This window comes from Rana temporaria, chromosome 10 (genome assembly GCF_905171775.1).
Source record: "Rana temporaria chromosome 10, aRanTem1.1, whole genome shotgun sequence".
Lineage (NCBI taxonomy): Eukaryota > Metazoa > Chordata > Amphibia > Anura > Ranidae > Rana > Rana temporaria.
In genome coordinates, this window is record NC_053498.1 from 52,584,248 (window position 1) to 52,606,933 (window position 22,686).

At 42.2% G+C, this 22,686-nt stretch overlaps 1 protein-coding gene across 1 annotated transcript in view; it reads left to right on the forward strand.

Moving 5' to 3' along the window:
* CNOT3 (CCR4-NOT transcription complex subunit 3) overlaps nucleotides 1–22,686 on the forward strand; it is a 425,129-nt gene that overhangs the window by 122,363 nt on the left and 280,080 nt on the right. The window contains 1 exon segment of the mRNA XM_040327617.1: nucleotides 10,322–10,411. Coding sequence (XP_040183551.1) covers nucleotides 10,322–10,411 — 90 coding nt within the window.

Genomic DNA, 22,686 nt, shown 5'->3' on the forward strand with positions numbered 1-22,686 from the left:
CAGAGATGCCTGGGCGGCCGCGTCAGGGGGGCTGTATTGATTGATCTATGCCTTTCCCCCATTGAAGTTGCTGCCTCGTCGGCTCCGCAGAGTGGAGTTAGAGGGGATCCTGATGATTCTAATAGCCCCGGATTGGCCACGGCGTCCTTGGTACGCCGATCTCGTGCGCCTAGTGGCGGATGCGCCTTGGCGGCTGCCAATGTGGGAGGACCTTCTGTCTCAAGGTCCTTTACTCCATCCTGCTTTACAGTCGCTGGCTTTAACGGCATGATTATTGAAAGCCAGGTTCTAAGGGACCGAGGTCTTTCCGACTCTGTCATTCCAACTATGTTGCGGGCACGGAAGTCTTCTTCTAGGAAGATTTACCATCACACTTGGAAGGCCTACATTTCTATGTGCGAAGAGATGGGTTGTCGTCCACGGACGTATTCTGTATCCAGGATCCTGCTGTTTTTACAGGGCGGTATGGATCAGAAGCTTGCCTTAAGCACCATTAACGGTCATATTTCAGCCTTGGCTGTGTTCTTTCAGCGGCCTTTGGCGACCCATTCCCTGTTGCGTACTTTTGTGCAGGGTGTTCGTCATATACTCCCCCCCCCCCCCCCCCCCCTCTTTTACCACCTCTCCCCCCCCCCCCCCATGGGATTTTAATCTGGTGCTCTCGGTTCTTCAGAAGCCTCCCGTCGAGGACATCAGAGAGATTCCTCTCGATGCTTTCTCAGAAGGTGGCCTTCTTGGTGGCCATTACGTCTGTCAGAAGGGTTTTTGAGTTGGCGGCCTTGTCCTGCAAGTCGCCATACTTGGTCCTCCATAAGTCTCACAGGTGTGTAAAGTGGCGACTTGGTCGTCCACACTTTCTCAAAATTTTACAAGGTTGATGTGCATGCATCTTCAGATGCTTCCTTCGGCCGCAAGGTTTTGCAGGCGGCTGTTTAAAGTTGCATCTCCTCTGTTGAGGAGCTCTGCCTGTTTGGGGTGAAGTTGTGTGTTTGTTTTTACTGATACTGTTCCCACCCCTCATTTTTTGACACTGCTTGGGGAGGTCCCACTTGTCAAGAATTGAAGAGGCTGTGTCCGTCCATGGACGACAAGTGAAAATTAATTTTTTTGTACTCAACGTAAAATCCTTTTCTTTGTCGTCCATGGACGGACAGAGCCCCCACCCCTCCTTTTTTAGGTTTGTGCTGCTTGTTAGGAACTGAGGCTGCATGCTGCAGGGAGGAGGGTTATGTCCAGAGGGACCGCCCCCTGGGCGGGGCTGTTCAACTCTGTTTAAATGACATATGTATATGAATATCCAACATGTTTCTGCCTAGTCCTCTCCTGTAAACAGGGAACATAACCCACTTGTCAAGATTTAAGGAGCTGTGTCTGTCCATGGACTTCAGAGAAAAGGATTTTACGGTGAGTACAAAAAAATCCTATTTTCCTCCGTCTGCAGAATCGGAGGATTGCGGAAGCGGGTGAGATCGGGTGTCAGCGGATGAACATCCGCTGACACCCGCAATCTCCTAGGGACTAATGTATGTCCCTTTTTTCATCTGTACACGGATGGATTAAAAAGCGTACATACAGTCTGCCCGTGTGAAAGAACCCTTATCATACATATCAACACAGAACTATTGCATACAATTGCAGGGTTAATTGGCACAACCAACAATAGACTGAAAGACTCTTGGAAGCCATACTAGACTCATTTACATTATAACAGACAGGTGGCTGGAGTTGACATCCGCATCTTCTAACAGTATGTGTCCCAACATTCTAATATGGCATATACAGGGCTCCCAGAGTCTGTCTTGGGGGACCTCAAGGGTCCCCAGGCATACAGCTCACAAAGAGCACCATTCTCCCAAATGCCAGGGCCCATAATCGGTAGACAAGAGGCTAGCATTCAGTCCTCTCCAAAAGCCTCTGTCACAACCACTTTTAACACGCCTGCTCCCCATTCACCCCTGAGACCTTGTAACACTAATGAGTCACATGATACTGGAGAGGGGAAATGGCTAACTGGGCCCAATTTGGACATTTTCATTTAGGGGTGTACTCACTTTTGTTGCCAGCAGTTTAGACATTAATGGCTGTGTGTTATTTTGAGGGGACAGCAAATTTACACTGTTGTGAAAGCTGACACTTGCTATTTTACATTGTAGTAAAGTGTCTCTTCTTCAGTGTTGTTGCATGAAAAGATGTAATAAAATATTTACAAAAATGTAAGGGGTGTACACGCTTCTGTGAGATACTGTAGGTATAAAACCTTAAAGGATGAAGAAGACAAGGCCATGACTTCGAAACACATTCTGATTGGCCAGCCAGTGTGTGTGCGGCTCCCTAGTTTGACGGCCCTGGACCACTCCCACCCAGAGACACAAAGCCGATGTCTCAGGAGGCTTACTGAGGCTCCAGGTGCGACTAACACACGACGCTCATGGATCCCTCAATAGAGACTTCCTGGGGGTGCTCCTGTGACGCTGCACGTGGAAGCTCCCACCTGCTCTAGCACTCTACAAGTGCTCCAACAATTTTCACGCAGTTTTTAGTGTTTTACACCTATATACTGAATCAATTCCTAAGCTTCTCTCTCCTTTTTGCTTTCCCTTTGTTGAGTGATCGGGTTCCCCAGCCTGCACCTGAAGCAGCCTCTCTCCCTTTACAGCCTCCATTTAGAGACTGTAATTTTTAGGAGTTCATCCCCCAGAACTTTAAATCCATTCACATGGTTGCACCTTCATGTGTAAGCATGCAGATGCATGCCTTTTCATAATTTTTTTTAACTTTTAATCTTTTTCATCAGATGGTTTAGCGCTGAACATTATACCAATACTGTATTGTGTTTTTTTTTTTTCTTTTTTTTTTTTTCTGTCATCTGAAGGACGGGAGGATGGAAACACCCTCCTGCCTGCATGGCAGGAAAATGGCCAAATGGATTCCAAGAAATAATTGGTACATGAACTACGTACCCTGGCCACGATTATAAAAGTTGATTGGGGGGCGGGGGGTTAAAGATTTCTAAAACTTTTTTTGGATAGAAGGAAGATTAAAACACCTGGTGTGTGTGTGTGTGTGTGTGTGTGTGTGTGTGTGTGTTAGTGTCTTTTTTTTTTCCCTTTCTGTCCCCCATAGGGAAATTCACCCCTTTTTTTTTTTTGTCCTTGCCAGAACAGGAATAAGGGGAAAATCTTCCAAAGAGGAGACTAATTCTGGTGACAACCTTCAACCTTGGAGGGATTTTCACCCCACTTTCTGTTTTGGCTATGGGCCAGGAAATGATTAGAAATCTACCCAGTGGGGACACAGATTGCAAAATAAAACCGGTTATAGCTCTCCTGTAATATAGAGAAAAATTCCGCGCTGGAATAATAAACACAAACAAAAAATTGCAAGCCAGCACTAAGGATCAATTCAAATCAAAAGTCCCAAAGTCATATAGTGTAAAAAATAGTGCAGCGCAAATAAAATCATAAACAATAAAATAATAATTAAATATCAAAGAAAGTCCATAAAGTGCACAAGTGAAAAATTCCAAATGGTGCTCCAATGTAAAGTGACTGAGTGCAGTAAATCAGAAAATCTGTGATCCACAGGTAAAGAATCCTCCACCAATGTAAATAGATAGATGGCCTCTCACCTTAGCCATTCGACCATGGCTAGGTCACAGAGCATATTACACCTCCCAGGTATAAGCAAAAAACCTTGAATCCCAATAGGCAGGCAGCTACCAGCAACTCAGCTCAGCCAATTTCCAGATCAGCAGGAGGGTATATGTGAATGAGAGAGGAAACAGACTAGTGCTCTCTGTATAGTAAACTAAGTATTTATTAAAAAAACAGGTAACAGACTCACAATTAGTGGCACTCAAAGCCGAGTGTGAAGCATAAATAACATGTATCGGAGCTGCAGGCTTCCGAATGCACGATCTGTTCACAAAGCAGCGTGTGAGACGGCGAGCGCGGGTGACGTCACGTGACTCCTCCCCCTTTCGTACGTTGGGCGGGACTTCATCAGCATAGGGTGGGGAGATCAACGTGTGCGTCCCGCAGTGTGTTATATAGTGTGCCGTTGCCTCAGCAACCTAGCACAACAATAAAGACCTGCCAACAGCGCCATCTTGTGTCTATATAATAGAAGACGGCCAGTCATACTTAGCAAATTGCCAAGCAGACCGAAAAAACCTCTATGTTCAACATAAAGTAAATAAAAAGGGCAGATACAATATTCATTAAAAAAATCATTAAATCAAATTAATAGATATAATTAGAATTAAGTGACATCAGCCACGGTCGCCTTCTCACTAACAATTAAATATTATGAATGACACCATTGACATTCATTTACTGCCTAACATAGCAAATGTTGCCATATCAAGCAGTACGGAACAAATTACCAATAATTTGTAATATCACAATCCGTCAATACCAACATATTACAACAGTATATAATATACAGTATATAAATAAAAATTAAAATTCATATAAAATTCATATGTAATCTATATAAAATCATGTACAAAAAAAAAAAAAAAAAATTTTTTCCCATATATAAAGATTTCATATATAATTCATATAAAATTCCCCAATACACAAAACAAATAATCAGAGTACAAAAAATTACTAGCGATTGGAAATAAAACAATTGAGATCAAACTCAACGTTAAGGCCGGCCGGGGAGGAAACTTTAGTTTCATATATCCAGAATGATTCTCGACGGCTAAGTTGCCGGATATAGTGTCCCCCTCTCCAATGCTTAGCAACTTTTTCGATGCCCCAAAATTTGAGACCTTTAGGGTCCCTATTGTGGCATTCTCTAAAGTGCTTTGATACACTGTGGTTTCGAATACCCCGCCGTATATTGCTAACATGTTCTCCCACTCTCACGTGTAACTCACGTGAGGTGCGCCCAACATATTGCAATCCGCACTGGCATTCGAGCATATACACCACACCCACAGTCGAGCACGTGATCAAATCTTTAATAGGGAATTCTGTCCCAGTGACATGAGAAACAAAAGACTTGCGCTTTTTGATATTAAATTTAGCATGTTTGCAAGTTGCACATCTGCCGCACGCATAAAAGCCTGACAAAAAGTTAAAAAGTTTTGGCCGAGGGATAACTGGCGGATCTATCACTCCTGGGGCCAGGCGGTCCCTAAGACAGGGGGCCTTCTTATACACAAATTTAGGACGCTCAGGGAGAACAGGGCCAAGGACCATATCTCCTTTTAGCACAGGCCAATGTTTGGCCACTATTTTCTCAAACTTTTTGTGTTGTATGTTGTAATCTAATAGCATTTTATAATTGGCTACTTCTGAATTAACATCAGGGGGTCTATCTTTTATGATCAAACTCCTGTCAGTATTCCTGACTTTTTCTATTTCCTCCTTGATCACAGGCATAGAGTAGCCTTTGGCCACAAATCTAGCAGCTAATTCCTGAGATTGTACTATGAAGTCAGATTCTAGTGTGCAATTCCTACGCAGCCTTACAAACTAGCCTCGAGGAATATTGCACAGCCACAATCGATGGTGGCAGCTAGTTAGTGGGATATACCCATTTCTGTCTACAGTTTTGAAATGATTTCTGGTGACTAATCTGGGCCCAGATTTGAATATTTCAAGATCCAGGAAGGTCACCTGTTCACAAGAGACCGTCCACGTTAAGACAATCCCCTGATCATTGGAGTTGAGTCTGCTCATAAACAACTCCAATGAGGACAGGTCCCCCTCCCAAATCATCACCAAATCATCAATATACCTGCGGTAGCAAAGTAATTGTGGTGGCGTGTCCTGGAAGACCACGTCTCGCTCTCAGCGGGCCATGAACAAGTTGGCCACACTGGGAGCGAAACGGGCCCCCATCACAACACCGCACCGCTGGAGAAAAAACTCCTTGTTAAACCAAAAGTAATTGCTCTCCAAGCAAAATCTCAAACCATCCAAAAGAAAACATACATGCTCTGGCTTCAAATCAGTAGCCTCCAGGGCCCATGCAACTGATGCCAAAGCAGCATCATGACCAATTATGGTATACAGAGATCCCACATCTGCGGTCACCAGTATAGTATTATCTGTACATGGAATAGAATTCAAAATTTGAATAATTTGCTTGGTATCCCGCAAATAGGCGGGAACTTTACACACTAGTGGTTGCAAGAAAACGTCCAAATACTGCCCCAGCCGGGATGTAACGGAATCAATTCCATTTACTATTGGACGTCCCGGGGGTCTTTCCGCATCTTTGTGTAATTTGGGCAAAAAATATATTATCGGGGTCCGACGATGGTAAGGATCTAAATATGCAGCCTCCTTTTTGTTAAGGACACCTGATTCCTTGCCCTCTTCTATTAACAAATGGAGTTTATTTTTAAGCTTAACCATAGGGTCACCCCGCAAAAGGAGGTAGGTACTGTGGTCACCCAGCAGCCTACACATCTCCTCATAATAGTAGGCCTTGCTGAGGACCACTAGGCCCCCCCCCCCCTTATCTGCCGGGCGAATCACAATATCATTGCGCCCGGCAGATATTGTGATTCGCCCGGCAGATAAGGGGGGGGCCTAGTGGTCCTCAGCAAGGCCTACTATTATGAGGAGATGTGTAGGCTGCTGGGTGACCACAGTACCTACCTCCTTTTGCGGGGTGACCCTATGGTTAAGCTTAAAAATAAACTCCATTTGTTAATAGAAGAGGGCAAGGAATCAGGTGTCCTTAACAAAAAGGAGGCTGCATATTTAGATCCTTACCATCGTCGGACCCCGATAATATATTTTTTGCCCAAATTACACAAAGATGCGGAAAGACCCCCGGGACGTCCAATAGTAAATGGAATTGATTCCGTTACATCCCGGCTGGGGCAGTACTTGGACGTTTTCTTGCAACCACTAGTGTGTAAAGTTCCCGCCTATTTGCGGGATACCAAGCAAATTATTCAAATTTTGAATTCTATTCCATGTACAGATAATACTATACTGGTGACCGCAGATGTGGGATCTCTGTATACCATAATTGGTCATGATGCTGCTTTGGCATCAGTTGCATGGGCCCTGGAGGCTACTGATTTGAAGCCAGAGCATGTATGTTTTCTTTTGGATGGTTTGAGATTTTGCTTGGAGAGCAATTACTTTTGGTTTAACAAGGAGTTTTTTCTCGTGCGGTGTTGCGATGGGGGCCCGTTTCGCTCCCAGTGTGGCCAACTTGTTCATGGCCCGCTGGGAGCGAGACGTGGTCTTCCAGGACACGCCACCACAATTACTTTGCTACCTCAGGTATATTGATGATTTGGTGATGATTTGGGAGGGGGACCTGTCCTCATTGGAGTTGTTTATGAGCAGACTCCACTCCAATGATCAGGGGATTGTCTTAACGTGGACGGTCTCTTGTGAACAGGTGACCTTCCTGGATCTTGAAATATTCAAATCTGGGCCCAGATTAGTCACCAGAAATCATTTCAAAACTGTAGACAGAAATGGGTATATCCCACTAACTAGCTGCCACCATCGATTGTGGCTGTGCAATATTCCTCGAGGCCAGTTTGTAAGGCTGCGTAGGAATTGCACACTAGAATCTGACTTCATAGTACAATCTCAAGAATTAGCTGCTAGATTTGTGGCCAAAGGCTACTCTTTGCCTGTGATCAAGGAGGAAATAGAAAAAGTCAGGAATACTGACAGGAGTTTGATCATAAGGCCTCATTTCCACTGGCGTTTTTACAGCCACATTTCTGAGCGTTTTTTACAGCTTAAAAACGCCTGTCCATGTTATTCTATGGCTTCATTCCCACATAGGCGTTTTTGAGCTGCAAGTGCAAGTGCAAGAACCAGGGCGTTCTGAAGCTCCAGAGTAGAGCTGTAAAAACGCCAGACGTTAAACGCTCAAAAACGCGACCGCGGCATTTTTAAAGCTGCAGATCACAAAAAAATTTTTTTTTTTTTTTTTTTTTTTACAAAATAAACATGGACAGGCGTTTTTAAGCTGTAAAAAAGCCTAACAGTGGCTGTAAAAACGCCAGTGGAAATGAAGCCTTAAAGATAGACCCCCTGATGTTAATTCAGAAGTAGCCAATTATAAAATGCTATTAGATTACAACATACAACACAAAAAGTTTGAGAAAATAGTGGCCAAACATTGGCCTGTGCTAAAAGGAGATATGGTCCTTGGCCCTGTTCTCCCTGAGCGTCCTAAATTTGTGTATAAGAAGGCCCCCTGTCTTAGGGACCGCCTGGCCCCAGGAGTGATAGATCCGCCAGTTATCCCTCGGCCAAAACTTTTTAACTTTTTGTCAGGCTTTTATGCGTGCGGCAGATGTGCAACTTGCAAACATGCTAAATTTAATATCAAAAAGCGCAAGTCTTTTGTTTCTCATGTCACTGGGACAGAATTCCCTATTAAAGATTTGATCACGTGCTCGACTGTGGGTGTGGTGTATATGCTCGAATGCCAGTGCGGATTGCAATATGTTGGGCGCACCTCACGTGAGTTACACGTGAGAGTGGGAGAACATGTTAGCAATATACGGCGGGGTATTCGAAACCACAGTGTATCAAAGCACTTTGGAGAATGCCACAATAGGGACCCTAAAGGTCTCAAATTTTGGGGCATCGAAAAAGTTGCTAAGCATTGGAGAGGGGGACACTATATCCGGCAACTTAGCCGTCGAGAATCATTCTGGATATATGAAACTAAAGTTTCCTCCCCGGCCGGCCTTAACGTTGAGTTTGATCTCAATTGTTTTATTTCCAATCGCTAGTAATTTTTAGAAATTTTTTGTACTCTGATTATTTGTTTTGTGTATTGGGGAATTTTATATGAATTATATATGAAATCTTTATATATGGGAAAAAATTATTATTTTTTTTTTTTGTACATGATTTTATATAGATTACATATGAATTTTATATGAATTTTAATTTTTATTTATATACTGTATATTATATACTGTTGTAATATGTTGGTATTGACGGATTGTGATATTACAAATTATTGGTAATTTGTTCCGTACTGCTTGATATGGCAACATTTGCTATGTTAGGCAGTAAATGAATGTCAATGGTGTCATTCATAATATTTAATTGTTAGTGAGAAGGCGACCGTGGCTGATGTCACTTAATTCTAATTATATCTATTAATTTGATTTAATGATTTTTTTAATGAATATTGTATCTGCCCTTTTTATTTACTTTATGTTGAACATAGAGGTTTTTTCGGTCTGCTTGGCAATTTGCTAAGTATGACTGGCCGTCTTCTATTATATAGACACAAGATGGCGCCGTTGGCAGGTCTTTATTGTTGTGCTAGGTTGCTGAGGCAACGGCACACTATATAACACACTGCGGGACGCACACGTTGATCTCCCCACCCTATGTTGATGAAGTCCCGCCCATTGGGACGTAACGTACGAAAGGGGGAGGAGTCACGTGACGTCACCCGCGCTCGCCGTCTCACACGCTGCTTTGTGAACAGATCGTGCATTCGGAAGCCTGCAGCTCCGATACATGTTATTTATGCTTCACACTCGGCTTTGAGTGCCACTAATTGTGAGTCTGTTACCTGTTTTTTTAATAAATACTTAGTTTACTATACAGAGAGCACTAGTCTGTTTCCTCTCTCATTCACATATACCCTCCTGCTGATCTGGAAATTGGCTGAGCTGAGTTGCTGGTAGCTGCCTGCCTATTGGGATTCAAGGTTTTTTGCTTATACCTGGGAGGTGTAATATGCTCTGTGACCTAGCCATGGTCGAATGGCTAAGGTGAGAGGCCATCTATCTATTTACATTGGTGGAGGATACTTTACCTGTGGATCACAGATTTTCTGATTTACTGCACTCAGTCACTTTACATTGGAGCACCATTTGGAATTTTTCACTTGTGCACTTTATGGACTTTCTTTGATATTTAATTATTATTTTATTGTTTATGATTTTATTTGCGCTGCACTATTTTTTACACTATAGCTCTCCTGTACTCTATCCAAATTGAAAAACAAAATGTTTTGCCTTTTTAGTTTCACGTTAAAGATTAATTAGGGTTTTTAGTGCTCTGCTTTATTACTCAAGATAAGGACAGCCTCTGCAGAATGTGAATTTAGTTAAAGACCTGAATAGTAGTGCTTTCCTTCTTACAGACAAATTCCCTTTTAATGTTAACCCAATAGGTCTTCAGTGTTTGCAGTAGATGGAATGTTCAAGATGGAAGCTCTGTGATCTAGATCGAACATGTATGAGAGTGTCTTTGTGCTTAATGTTATATGCAGTGTGCATGATTTTCATTTTCAAAAGTTTTTGATGTATATATTCGCTTACTGAATGTATTTATATACTTATTGACAGCGATTGCGGGACCAAATAAAGACATGGGTAGCATCCAATGAGATCAAAGACAAGAGACAACTCATTGAAAACCGGAAACTAATAGAAACGGTAATTTAAAAAAAATGCAATACTAGAGTGCTAAGTATGGTAAAAGTGTAACTGAGAACTCCAAACTAAGCACAAAAAAACACTGCAAATTAAGAAACAAAAGTAACAAAGCTTGCCTGTGCGTTTTTCCCTCCCTTAAATGTTGTGTGTGTGTGTGTGTGTGTGTGTGTGTGTGTGTGTGTGTGTGTGTGTGTGTATATATAACCTAGCCTAATGCCACGTACACGCGATCAGTATTTCCGCCAAGAAAACTTTTCCGACTGAATTTTGGCTCAAACTTGCATACACACGGTCACACAATTCCGACCACGGTAACGAACAACACTACGATGAGTCGAGAAAAATGAAGTTCAATGCTTCCAAGCGTGCGTCGACTTGATTCCGAGCATGCGTAGGTTTTTTCTCCATCGAAATTGCATACAGACGATTGGAATTTCTGACAATAACTTTTCCCGTCGGAAAATTTGAGAACCAGCTCTCAAATTTTTCTAGGCGGAAATTCCAGACAGAAAAATTCCATTGGAGCCTACATACGGTCGGAATTTCCGACCAAAAGCTCACATCGGACCTTTCTTTACGGAATTTCCGATCGCGTGTAGGCGGCATTACAGTGTATTTCGTTCAATTCCAGCATCCAAAACACTTTTTTTTTTTTTTTTTTCAATACAACTGAAAAAATAAATTGTAACTTGATTTTACACGTGTTGGTGTACAGGGGGTCCCCGGGTTACGAACCATTAGGGACTTTCCTCCTGTTTTTTGTAGCTCGGAAATGTTCATTAGTCGGTGCACATGCTCAGACCGGTAATTTCCGATGTTCCGTCGAATGCCGTTCTGCACCAATTACGGACATTTGTGACATTTTCCGAGGCTCCGTCTGGCCGCGCATGTGCAAAACAGCAGACAGTCTGCGGAAAATGGCAGAGGGTCCCCGCAGTGCCCGGTTCGTAAGTAGAAGTTCATAACTCAAGCGTTTGTAAGTCGGGGACCCCCTGTACTGGCAATTTTCATCTAGCTAGCATTCTTTTAATGATGGGGCATGTTAAAGTAGATTTCCCTAATGTTGTATGTGTAGAAAACATACTTGGTGTTCATATTGGAGATGGACTTTAAACAATTTAGTATGTGGTTATAGTGTTTAATTTTTAGTAAAATGCACTTTCATGTGAATTGAGGCCCTTATGCACACATGCTTATGAAAATGAGCAGCATGTTTTTCTGCCAGAATTTGGGGGGGAACTCCCTCAATGTTGCAGATCGGTGTTCCTATATACTAGGAACACACAATCTGTCTCCTCTCCCCTGCCAGAACATGTATGTATGTGTATAGATATGGATCTCCCTCTCCCTCCCCTCTATATATCTAATTACACACACACACACACACACACACACACACACACACACGTTCTGGCTCTGTCAGGAGAGATCGCGGATGCCCGGCGGACATCTTAGCCACCGGGCACACGCAGTGGCTCCTCTGTACCGTGGCGGGTGTACGCGCAACCCCCTTAAAACGCTTGCCCTGCAACTATGGCGATTAGCGCAGGGGAGCCAGTTAAGCTCTGTTTGTCATTTCTCACTTGGGTAATCTGCCTCCAGTCTTATTTTAGCTGAACAGAGTATGCTGTAGCAGCAGTAGCACTCCACCACTAGCTCTCAGATTGGTTTTGTCTCAGTAGATTTTATCTGCAATACACAATCATTGGTCTATCATCATACAATTCAGGACACAGGCAAGTATTCATAAGCCCTTGGTTATAGGCTCGTACTTTAAGTGACTGGATGCTGGCAAAGCTTTCAAGGGCATGCCTCCTGAGTGCCTCCCCATGAACCCTACCTCACCCTGTGTTTTTTTTTCTGTTGCTGTCCTAAGGTGATGGACCTCTCTTCTCCCTTGTGGAGAAATCACTCTTCACTTAGCTAGTTTGTTTCATCTTCGGCTTCTTCAACTCTTCATTTTTAAATGTAGTTTTTAAGTGCACCCAGGTTACCACAACCTCTATAAAACCTTCTGAGATGTACCCAGATCCCATGCTGTTGGGGCAGCCTGTAATGTTGCTTCAGGCACTGGATCCTGCATGGACACTCACCTTGGCATTTAATGCTACATGTTCTATACAGATCCAGGGCCATGATCCATCGCTATGAAAACCAGACCCTGAAGACCCCTTTGGGGGTATGCACATCATAAAGGACGACGCATTGACTTTATATCCAGCATCATGGACAGGGAAGACCTTGTCAACCTATATCTGCCTATTGCTGTACAAAATGGGTATATGAATGTATTCTTGGAACGTATTCACTTTACAGTGTAAAATTTTAAACTTGATGCTAAAAATTCCTGCTCAGCCAGGTTGCTGGTGTTGCATCACACCTCTGGCTGCACGATGTACTTCCACTTCTGTTGTAAACAAACTGATATCACGCTGGCATATCAAAAAGACATGGCAGCTGGCAAAACCCATTAGACCAATTGTATAGATAGATACAACTATATTGCCATGCTAAAAGTGATTAGTGAAAATCAAAAACAAGTATATCTTGATAAAGAGTAAAAATTAAAAAAAAAAGTAATGGTCCCAAATAAGTCCAAATATGTTAGAAAATGTAAAGGGAACTTCTAAATAGAAAGATCCCAACACCCAAGTGTGCCGACACCTTGAATAAAGAGGACTCTTGCTAGAACATATGGACCCTTTATGTAAAAAGTAATGAAAGCTTAGAATTAATATGCCCCCTGTAGGGTGAACTTGTATCACCACCTGTAGTCCTCAGGATGTCCTATCCAGTAATGTAAGTGGTTCCACCAGAATATAAAGGCCCACATAAAACTATATGCAATTAAAAGTATTTTTTTTTTACAGAATCATACTTACCTAGGTGGATGCAGCATCAGTCTGATGCTGCAGCTGTCCCCCGGCACTTCTGCACTAAGAACCACTCTGCCGCCCCCCCCCCCCCCCTTGCGCTCACTGGATCGTTGAGCGGTGGGGAGCGGCTACCTCAGGCTCTCACCGGGAGCTGAGAGCCTGAGACAGATATCAGTCCAGGCACCTGGTGGATCCAGACTGGATACTGATTTCTGTGACGTCAACAGAGACCGGACTTCAGCTGAAAACTGGTCACAAGAGTGCAAAATGAATACAGCCATTTTTGTCCAAGGCTACATAAATACAGCCATTTTTGTCCAAGGCTACATAAAGCCCATTTTCCAGCCCATTTGTCTCTACTTTAGTCATATTCTGATATGCCTGCCCTAGATGAGGGAGTCGCAGAATGTGGAGAAACCGTGTTGGCGAAGGCTGCAGATCGCATTATGCTTGTTAACGTGGATAAGCTCACAGCTGTTGTACAGAGAAGTTTTGGCATTGTTGTAGTTGATTCTCTTCCATCTCGCCAGGCCTCTTTGGGCACAAAGACCTGTAAAAACTGTTAAGACATTCCCTGTTCATAAACAAATATAATCGACAAACTATGATGATTTAGATCACTCCAAAATAGATTTGACTCCTCCAAAAGACTTTGCGGAACTCTATCCAGTGGATAAAGACTTCACTAAAAAGTGGTCTCTGTTCCTGTAGTGCAGTAATATGCAATTAGCGGACCTCCAGCTGTTGCAAAACTACAAGTCCCATCATGCCTCTGCCTCTGGGTGCCATTCTTGTGGCTGTCAGTCTTGCTATGCCTCATGGGATTTGTAGTTCTGCAACAGCTGGAGGTCCGCTAATTGCATATCCCTGCTGTAGTGGATCCTGCATAGTAGGCAAGGTTGAAAAAAAAGTGTGTGTGTGATTTTATGTTGGTTGCAGTCTGTTGTAAATAAACTTCTCGATGTACCTACTGAACATGTTCCTTCATTTAAGGATTTTGAAAATAGAAAGTTTTAGATGCTTCTGAAGGCTCTCTTTACTCTGGCAGGCCAAGCCCTACAACTAGCTATGGCTGTAATTTCAGTATATCAAACTGTAGCTAACTGGACTATGGAAATAAACAACCAAGGGGATCATATTTTCCAGAATTGTGCTTGAATGGAAGTGGTTACCTTCTACTCTGCTCTTTTTTGTGTGTATGCCCTAGAATGTCTCGTGATAAATTTCCAGAATGCCTTTATACTCCATTCGCATACGTAGAATGTTTTAGCTCAAAGCCTGGACAGATGAAGTTGCCTGCAAAAAGCACCCCACATGTATGCCATTTTCAAGGAAGATGTCTTTTTGGGGAGGCACTTGACCAATTCATCAAACAGGTCACAAGAGGAAAGGTTGTACTTCCACAGAGCAAGATTTCAAAACATTCTCCTCAGTAGCCTCTACCTTCTTAAAGCGCAGAGCACCTAACCACTCTACCTAGGCTTCAAATTCAAACACCTAAGTTCAACCCTTCCTTCCACTCTCAAGAGTGGGGAGACAATTTTTTTTTAAATCAAAAATCGTTTTATTGTATAAAAAGGATTGTAAAAAGGATTTGTACAAACAGTGCAACATGCACTACAAGTTCAAAAGATTGAGTGCATTGACGAGGTCATACAGAAATGAACATCCTGAGTACTTTAGGGGTTGGCATGGACATATCAAGCAGATGCCCCAAAAAATTTGATAAGGTGTGGCAGGCATGGTTGGCATCGTCCTCCACGATGGGATCATTACCTGGGGAAGGTTCTGAGGTGTTTTATTCCCTTCTTAGTATACATAGTTGGCCTCTGTTATTTAGCCAGCGATATAATCACCTGCCATTGGTGGTAATGTAGTAATTTCACTATTTGAGTGCGCCCTGCGTGGCCATGTTAGGGGGATTGGTTGTGCAACCGCTTCCGAGGTGTGTTTTTTTTTTTTTTAAATGCACTTTAACAAAAACGGCAATAAAAAATAAAGATGAGGTATATGACAAAGAATAATGGGAAAGGCTCACTACATTTGCCAATACATTTAAATCGCAAAAAAACAAATGTGTAAGAGTAAGGGCCTGAGCTAGGGACACGTAGAGGGGATGCAGGAAGTGTCTGTGCTAGGATATGATGACCTGTTACAGGAAGTTATTCTGTGTTGGTACAGGTGGAAGCTTTTTCCAACCACCAGCCCCAGATTTTTTTATATTTATTGGGATGCATATATAGCACCTTTTCATAGGGAAGGGTGGTGTTTACAGCCACAATCCTTTGTTGGAGGGTTGGGCAACTCCTTGATCCAGGTTTTAGCAAATTGCATTTTAGCTGTGTAAAGTGTTTCAGGTTTTTGTCCTCCACAGAGATAGGAAGGAGGCCTAGTATACATTGTTGTGGGATTAAGGACAGAGGGGGAGCCCATTCTGTCATGGAGAAATTTGACCACCTGTGTCCTATATCCTTGGATGGAGGGGCAGAACTATGGTAAGTGATAAAGTACCTCTGGGGTCTCCACATTTGGTGCATGCTGGACTATGATCTGCCCTATACCTAGAGTGGGTGTGAGATAAGATTGGTGGAGGATGGATAAATGTGTGAGGTGGTCAGATAGCTTGGGGGAAACAGATTTGCACGCTCCTAAAATCTCACCCCATTTTTCATCCGTTACCTCCCCTACGTCTGTCCAACCGGACTTCAGTTGGTGAATAAGGATGGTTGCCGAGGGCAACAGGCATTGGGTATAGAATACTTGGATGAGTTCCTTGGGATCTTGGCCGGTAATTATCTCTACAAAATATGGTGATAATAGGCTAGGAATAGTCAGGGAATTAAAGAGTTGAAGGCTTTATGTAGTTGGAGGTACCGAAAAACATGATCGGGCGCTCCAAATCCTATTTTAAGTTCTTAAAACAATTTGACTGCACCATTGGCTAGCACATGCAAAAGGTAGGTGACCCCTTTGTTTATCCAGAGTGGTATGGTCTGGGATAAATGACAATTCGGGCAGTTGCGGATTGTTCCATAGGGACGTATGAGCATGAAAAGGGGAAGCTTTAATTATATTCGTGGCAAGCTGCCAAATTTTGCAGTGATGGAATAGCATACAACCCCTAATGCTACAGTGGAACAGCCCATTGGTGCCTCGAGAGAGGATTAGAAGGGCATGTACCTCTGAATTAGGAGTTTGAGAACACACTAGAGTGGCATACCTGTCCCCATTGTCCTGCTTAAAGTAGAAGTGAGAGCTGGGAAGCAATGTAGTACAGGGTGAGATCAGGTAAGGCAGTGCTGCCTAAGTTTATGGGGCATTTCAAAGTTCACCAAGCCAGTTTGTGACGACAGGCACCACAAACAAATGTATTGGGCATGGATCCCATTGATTTGAGGATGCAGGGTGGGATGTATAGAGGAGCATGTCAAAAGACGTAAAGAAGTTTGAGGCGTATCATTTTTACTAAGTTACTACGCCCCATAAATCCGAGGGGAAGGCAGACCAGGTCTGGGCTTTGGACTTTAGAGTGTCATAAAGGGGTTCAAGATTAAGGCCAATATAATCCAGCAGAGAGCAGGAATCCTTGGATACCCGAATACTTGATCCGGCTTGCTCTTACCAGAGGTAAGGGCAGCTTGGTCCGCATGGGGTGCGCTTATGTTTATGGGCTAGAATTTGATATTTGTTCAATTAATTTGTAGAGTAAATCCCAAATCGTTTGAACGGCAAGGCAGCTGTTAAAAAGGGGCCAACATTCTCCAAATAGAGAAGCATGTCATCCGCATATACAGTTGTGCTCATAAGTTTACATATCCTGGCAGAATTTATGATTTCTTGGCCCTTTTTCAGAGAATATGAATGACACACAAACTTTTTTTCTTTCACTCTCTGGGTTAGTTTGGCTGAAGCCATTTATTTTCAATCGACTGTTTTTACTCTTTTTGAATCATAATTACCCAATTGACCCTGATCAAAAGTTTACATACCCCAGTTCTTAATACCTTGTTTAACGTCAATGACCGCTTGAGGTCTTTTGTGGTATTTGTGAATGAGGCTCTTTATTTTCTCAGATGGTAAAGCTGCCTATTCCTCTAAATTCTTGGGCTGTCTTGCATGAACTGCACGTTTTTGAGATCTTCCCAGAGTAGCTCAATGATATTGAGGTCAGGAGACCGAGATGGCCACTCCAGAACCTTTACTTTATTCTGCTGTAGCCAATGACAGGTCAACTTAGCCTTGTGTTTTGGATCATTGTCATGTTGAAATATCCAAGTACATTCCATGCGCAGCTTCCTGGCTGATGAATGCAAATGTTTCTCCAGTATTTTTTGATAACATACTGCATTCATCTTGCCATCAATTTTGACCAAATTTCATGTCCCTTTGTAGCGCACATATCCCCAAAACATCAGCGACCCACCTCTGTACCTTTTTTCCATCGTAGGCCTTGTTGATTCCTCTCCAAATGTAGCGTGTTTGATTTTGGCCCAAAAAGCTCAATTCTGGTCTAATCGCTCCAAATGACTTTGCCAGAAGGTTTGAGGCTTGTCTCGGTGGTGTTTGGCATATTGTAAGCAGGATACTTCATGGCATTTGTGTAGTAATGGCTTTCTTCTGGTGACTCGCCCATGCAGCCCATCTTTATTCAAGTGCCTCCTTATTGTGCATCTTGAAACAGCCACACCACATGTTTTTAAAGAGTTCTGTATTTCACCTGAAGTTATTTGTGGGTTTTCCTTTGCATCCCGAACAGTTTTCCTTGCAGTTGTGGCTGAAATTTTAGTTGGTCTACCTGACCATGGTTTGATTTCAACAGAACCCCACATTTTCCACTTCTTGATTAGAGTTTGAACACTGCTGATTTGGCATTCTCAATTCCTTGCATATCTTTGTACATCCTTTTCCTGTTTTATACAGTTCAAATGCCTTTTCCCCGCAGATCCTTTGACAATTCTTTTGCTTTCCCCATGACTGAGAATCCAGAAATGTCGGTGCAGCACTAGATGAAAGATGCAAGGGTATGTCAGGAGTCCAGAAACTCATCCTTTTTATACACACATACATACACAGAGGTTAACCTTTTTATAGCCATTCAGACCCCTTTGTGTCAACTTGTGTGCATGTAATCGGGCCAAAATCACGTGTACTTTTTGATCAGGGTCATTTGGGTAGTTTCTGTTGCCATTATGATTTAAAAAGAGAACACGTTTGATCCATAATAAATGGCTTCAGTCAAATATTAACCACTAGTGAAAGAAGTTTGTTATTCATATTCTCTGAAAAATGCCCAAGAAATCATAACTTCTGCCAGGGTATGTAAACCTATGAGCACAACTGTAAACGGATGACTTTGGTTATTGAACCCATACGGGGACCCATATGGAGACCCTTGATGGCTGGTGCGCTCTGATATCGAGAGGTTCTACAGCATATAGCAATGGGGATACGGGTGCTGAGAGAGACTAAAACACTATTGTTAACTTGGATCCTGACAGTGGGAACCTTGATATACAAGATGGAGCCATTTTATGAAGTTTGGGCCAAAGCCGAACCTCCAAAGACATTTCCACAAATTACTCCACTCCACGGGGTCAAATGCCTTAGCGGCATCCAAACTGGCTACCACTCTAGAGCCAATAGTATCCTCAGTAAGTCTTCTGAGGTTGAAGGCAGTGTTTTTTTTTGGGCATGAACCCCACTTGATCAGAATGGATCAAACTCGGTATGACCAAATCGCAGGGCTGAGATCTTGACAAGGATTTTAACATTCGCTTGAAGGAGAGCTATAGGGCGACATGACTCTGGGAGCAGGGGGTCTTTCCCTGGTTTAGGTATTAAGACTACGAGAGCCAAAGTTTTTCCGCACTCAATTGGAATTCAAGAGACATCCCACAGTGAGGGTCTCAATGCGTGTTTTAGGCCTCTCTAACACAACATCTTGTTAACCTGGAGCAAATATGTTTATTTCCACCAACCTATGCTCCGGTCCTGCCATTCAGCCAAGCAGGACATTTTTGTGGATCTCCAGCACAGCCTTAAACTGTAGTGTAGCATTTCCTTCCTTATCACTACAAATTGATAACAGATGCAATTATTTCTGGCTGTGTAGGAGTGTGCCAGTCTCTCATGATCCAGGGACCATGGTCACCAGTGGAAGCCAAACTCCCTATCAAAATCCTAGATTTTAGAGCAGGGATATGCAATTAGCGGACCTCCAGATGTTGCAAAACTACAAATCCCATCATGCCTCTGCCTCTGGGTGTCATGCTCGTGGCTGTCAGAGCCTTGCTGTGCCTCATGGGATTTGTAGTTCTGCAACAGCTGGAGGTCCGCTAATTGCATATCCCTGTTTTAGAGCAATACAAATGGCTCTAACACTGGGCCCCACTTCTGCGAGAACACCAAATCGGAATACAGTTAGAAAGTGCCATGGCTGTAGTCCACATTAACTGACAAGGGTGCATCAGATGTCATGCAGCCTTGAAAAAAGCAAGCGTGATCAAATCAAGATAGATGATATCTCTGTGCAACTGTCTCTGTGGTCCCCACATCCCTGGAGTTGACAACGGGAAGGCAGGCAGATTACTTCAGCCACCATTGCTTGTATCGAAGGTAATGGGCCCTTCCAGACATCTTAAATCTCATATGTGAGAAATAGGCAGACTTTGGATGTAGGCATCCTAGCTTCCAGATTTAACAAAAAACACTGCTGTTTGTGGGCAAGAACAAGAATTCTGTAGTGCTGGCTTTTGGATGCTTTGATAATTTCCTGGTCTCAGGTTATCTGCCCCCCCCCCCCCCCCCCCCAAAGATAGAGCAGGAGAGGAAGATGTATTCTCCTTGTACCAGACTTGCCCAAAAGAACCTGGTACACAGGACCCTCCTTTCCATCCTGCTTCTCAATCAGTTTTTTTTTCTTTATTTTTAAGAAATCCAACCAACATAATACGAATGGGTGAACGGTGCTGGTATGGTATACAGCTGTGCTCAAAATTTTGCATGCCCTGGCAGAAATCGTAAAATGTAAAACAACAAAACCGCGCTGCCACAACACAGTCCTCAGGCAGCGGCTAGCGTGCGATAACAGAAAAAATATAACAATATAAAAAAGCCGCGCCCAATATCAAAACAAATAACTATGTAACATTGGACAGTCCATAAATAATGAGTGGTAATGGATTTCAACCAATCATCCAGCAAATAGTATCAGTAAAATGATCAGAGGCCGATTTGCATGTAGGAACATTAGCTTGTCAGATTTTCAATGCACCTGGTGACATGCATACAATCTGTGTTATCCCACCACCAGAAACATATATCAGCTTACCAGATGGCAAGCCTTTGGTGCAGTTGGCTATAGCCCATTGATAACGTCCAATAGGACGAAACGCGTCTGGAGGCAGCGTCAGTGACGTCACCACGCCTAGGAGGAGGGCTCCTCAAGCCGGCCGGCTTTTTACCTGTTACATGCTGTTTTTAAACTTACACTACTGTTTTAAATAAATTTGTTATACCTACGGTATCACGCTATTGCGTCCCTCTGTTTTCCCGCTACATGCGAATCGGACTGGTTTATCACTGCTGTTTTGCTGACGGGTTGTGTTTGCGTCCTAAACCGCAAACACTCATCACTTTCCATACTAAGGCTGCTATTTGGCTGGCAATCTCGGAGTATCCTAGTCCAGGGGATCAAAAGGCCGTGGCTGGGCTATAGCCAACTGCACCAAAGGCTTGCCATCTGGTAAGCTGATATATGTTTCTGGTGGTGGGATAACACAGATTGTATGCATGTCACCAGGTGCATTGAAAATCTGACAAGCTAATGTTCCTACATGCAAATCGGCCTCTGATCATTTTACTGATACTATTTGCTGGATGATTGGTTGAAATCCATTACCACTCTCATTATTTATGGACTGTCCAATGTTACATATTTATTTGTTTTGATATTGGGCGCGGCTTTTTTATATTGTTAGAAATCGTAAAATGTTTGCATAGATACTAGAAATGACTGATCATCCCAAAAAATATCTTCAACCAACTCCACTCCGAAAGGTTTTGCCCCCTCCATGACCAGGCTTCTTTCTTTCTTTTTTTTTTTTTTTCCTTTTTTTTGACATTCAGCATGGCACTACTTTAATTGGTAATTTGTGTTGTCATGCAAAACTGTACCCAAATAAAATTTTATACAATTTTTTCACGCAAATAAATATTTTTGATCACCGCAGGCATAAAATATATATATATGTTTTGTGTGTGTGTGTGTTTTATTTTCATGACTATGAAGTTTGGACTCATCAGACCAAAGCACAGATTTCCACTGGTCTAATGTCCATTCCTTGTGTACTTTAGCCCAAACAAGTCTCTTCTGCTTGTTGCCTTTCTTTAGCAGTGGTTTCCTAGCCGATATTCTACCATGAAGGCCTGTTTCACTCAGTCTCATCTTAACAGTTCTAGATATGTGTCTGCTGCAAAAGGTGGCTACTTTGAAGAACCTAGAATATAAAAATTAATTTTCAGTTGTTTCACACTTTTTTATGTATAATTCCACATGTGTTAATTCATAGTTTTGATGCCTTCAGTGTGAATCTACAATTTTCATAGTCATGAAAATTAAGAAAACTCTTTGAATGAGAAGGTGTGTCCAAACTTTTGGTCTGTACATCTGTATGTGTGTGTATATATATATATATGTGTGTATGTGTGTGTGTGTGTGTGTGTGTGTGTGTGTATATATATATATATATATATATGTATGTATGTATGTATGTATGTATGTGTGTGTGTGTGTGTGTGTGTGTGTGTGTGTATATATATATATATATATATATATATATATATATATATATATATATATATATATATATATATAATGTGTGTGTGTATATATATATATATATATATATATATATATATATATATATATATATATATATATATATATATACATTTTTCTAGCACCCTAGAGAATAAAATGGCGGTTGTTGCAATAATTTCTGTCACACCGGTCTTACAAGCGCACTTGTTTTGGAAAAAAAATCACTTTTTTGCATTAAAAAAAAATAAGACCACAGTAAAGTTGGCACTTTTTTTTTTTTTTTTTTTTTTTTTAAAAGAACAGTGTAAAACAAAGTCACTTTTATTCTTATTACAAGGAATGTAAACGTTCCTACTAATAGAGAAAAAGCATGACAGGGATATATATATGTATGTATGTACAGTTGTATTCAAAATTATTCAACCCCCACTGAAATTAATTTTTTTGGCCAGTTTGACATTGATTTTGATCATTCAGTCATCCTGCTTACAATTCAAAGAGGCGCGTGTAGGTCAGACAAATATAACAACATAACATTTTATAATGAAATAACCACAAATGTCTTTTCTGTGCTCACA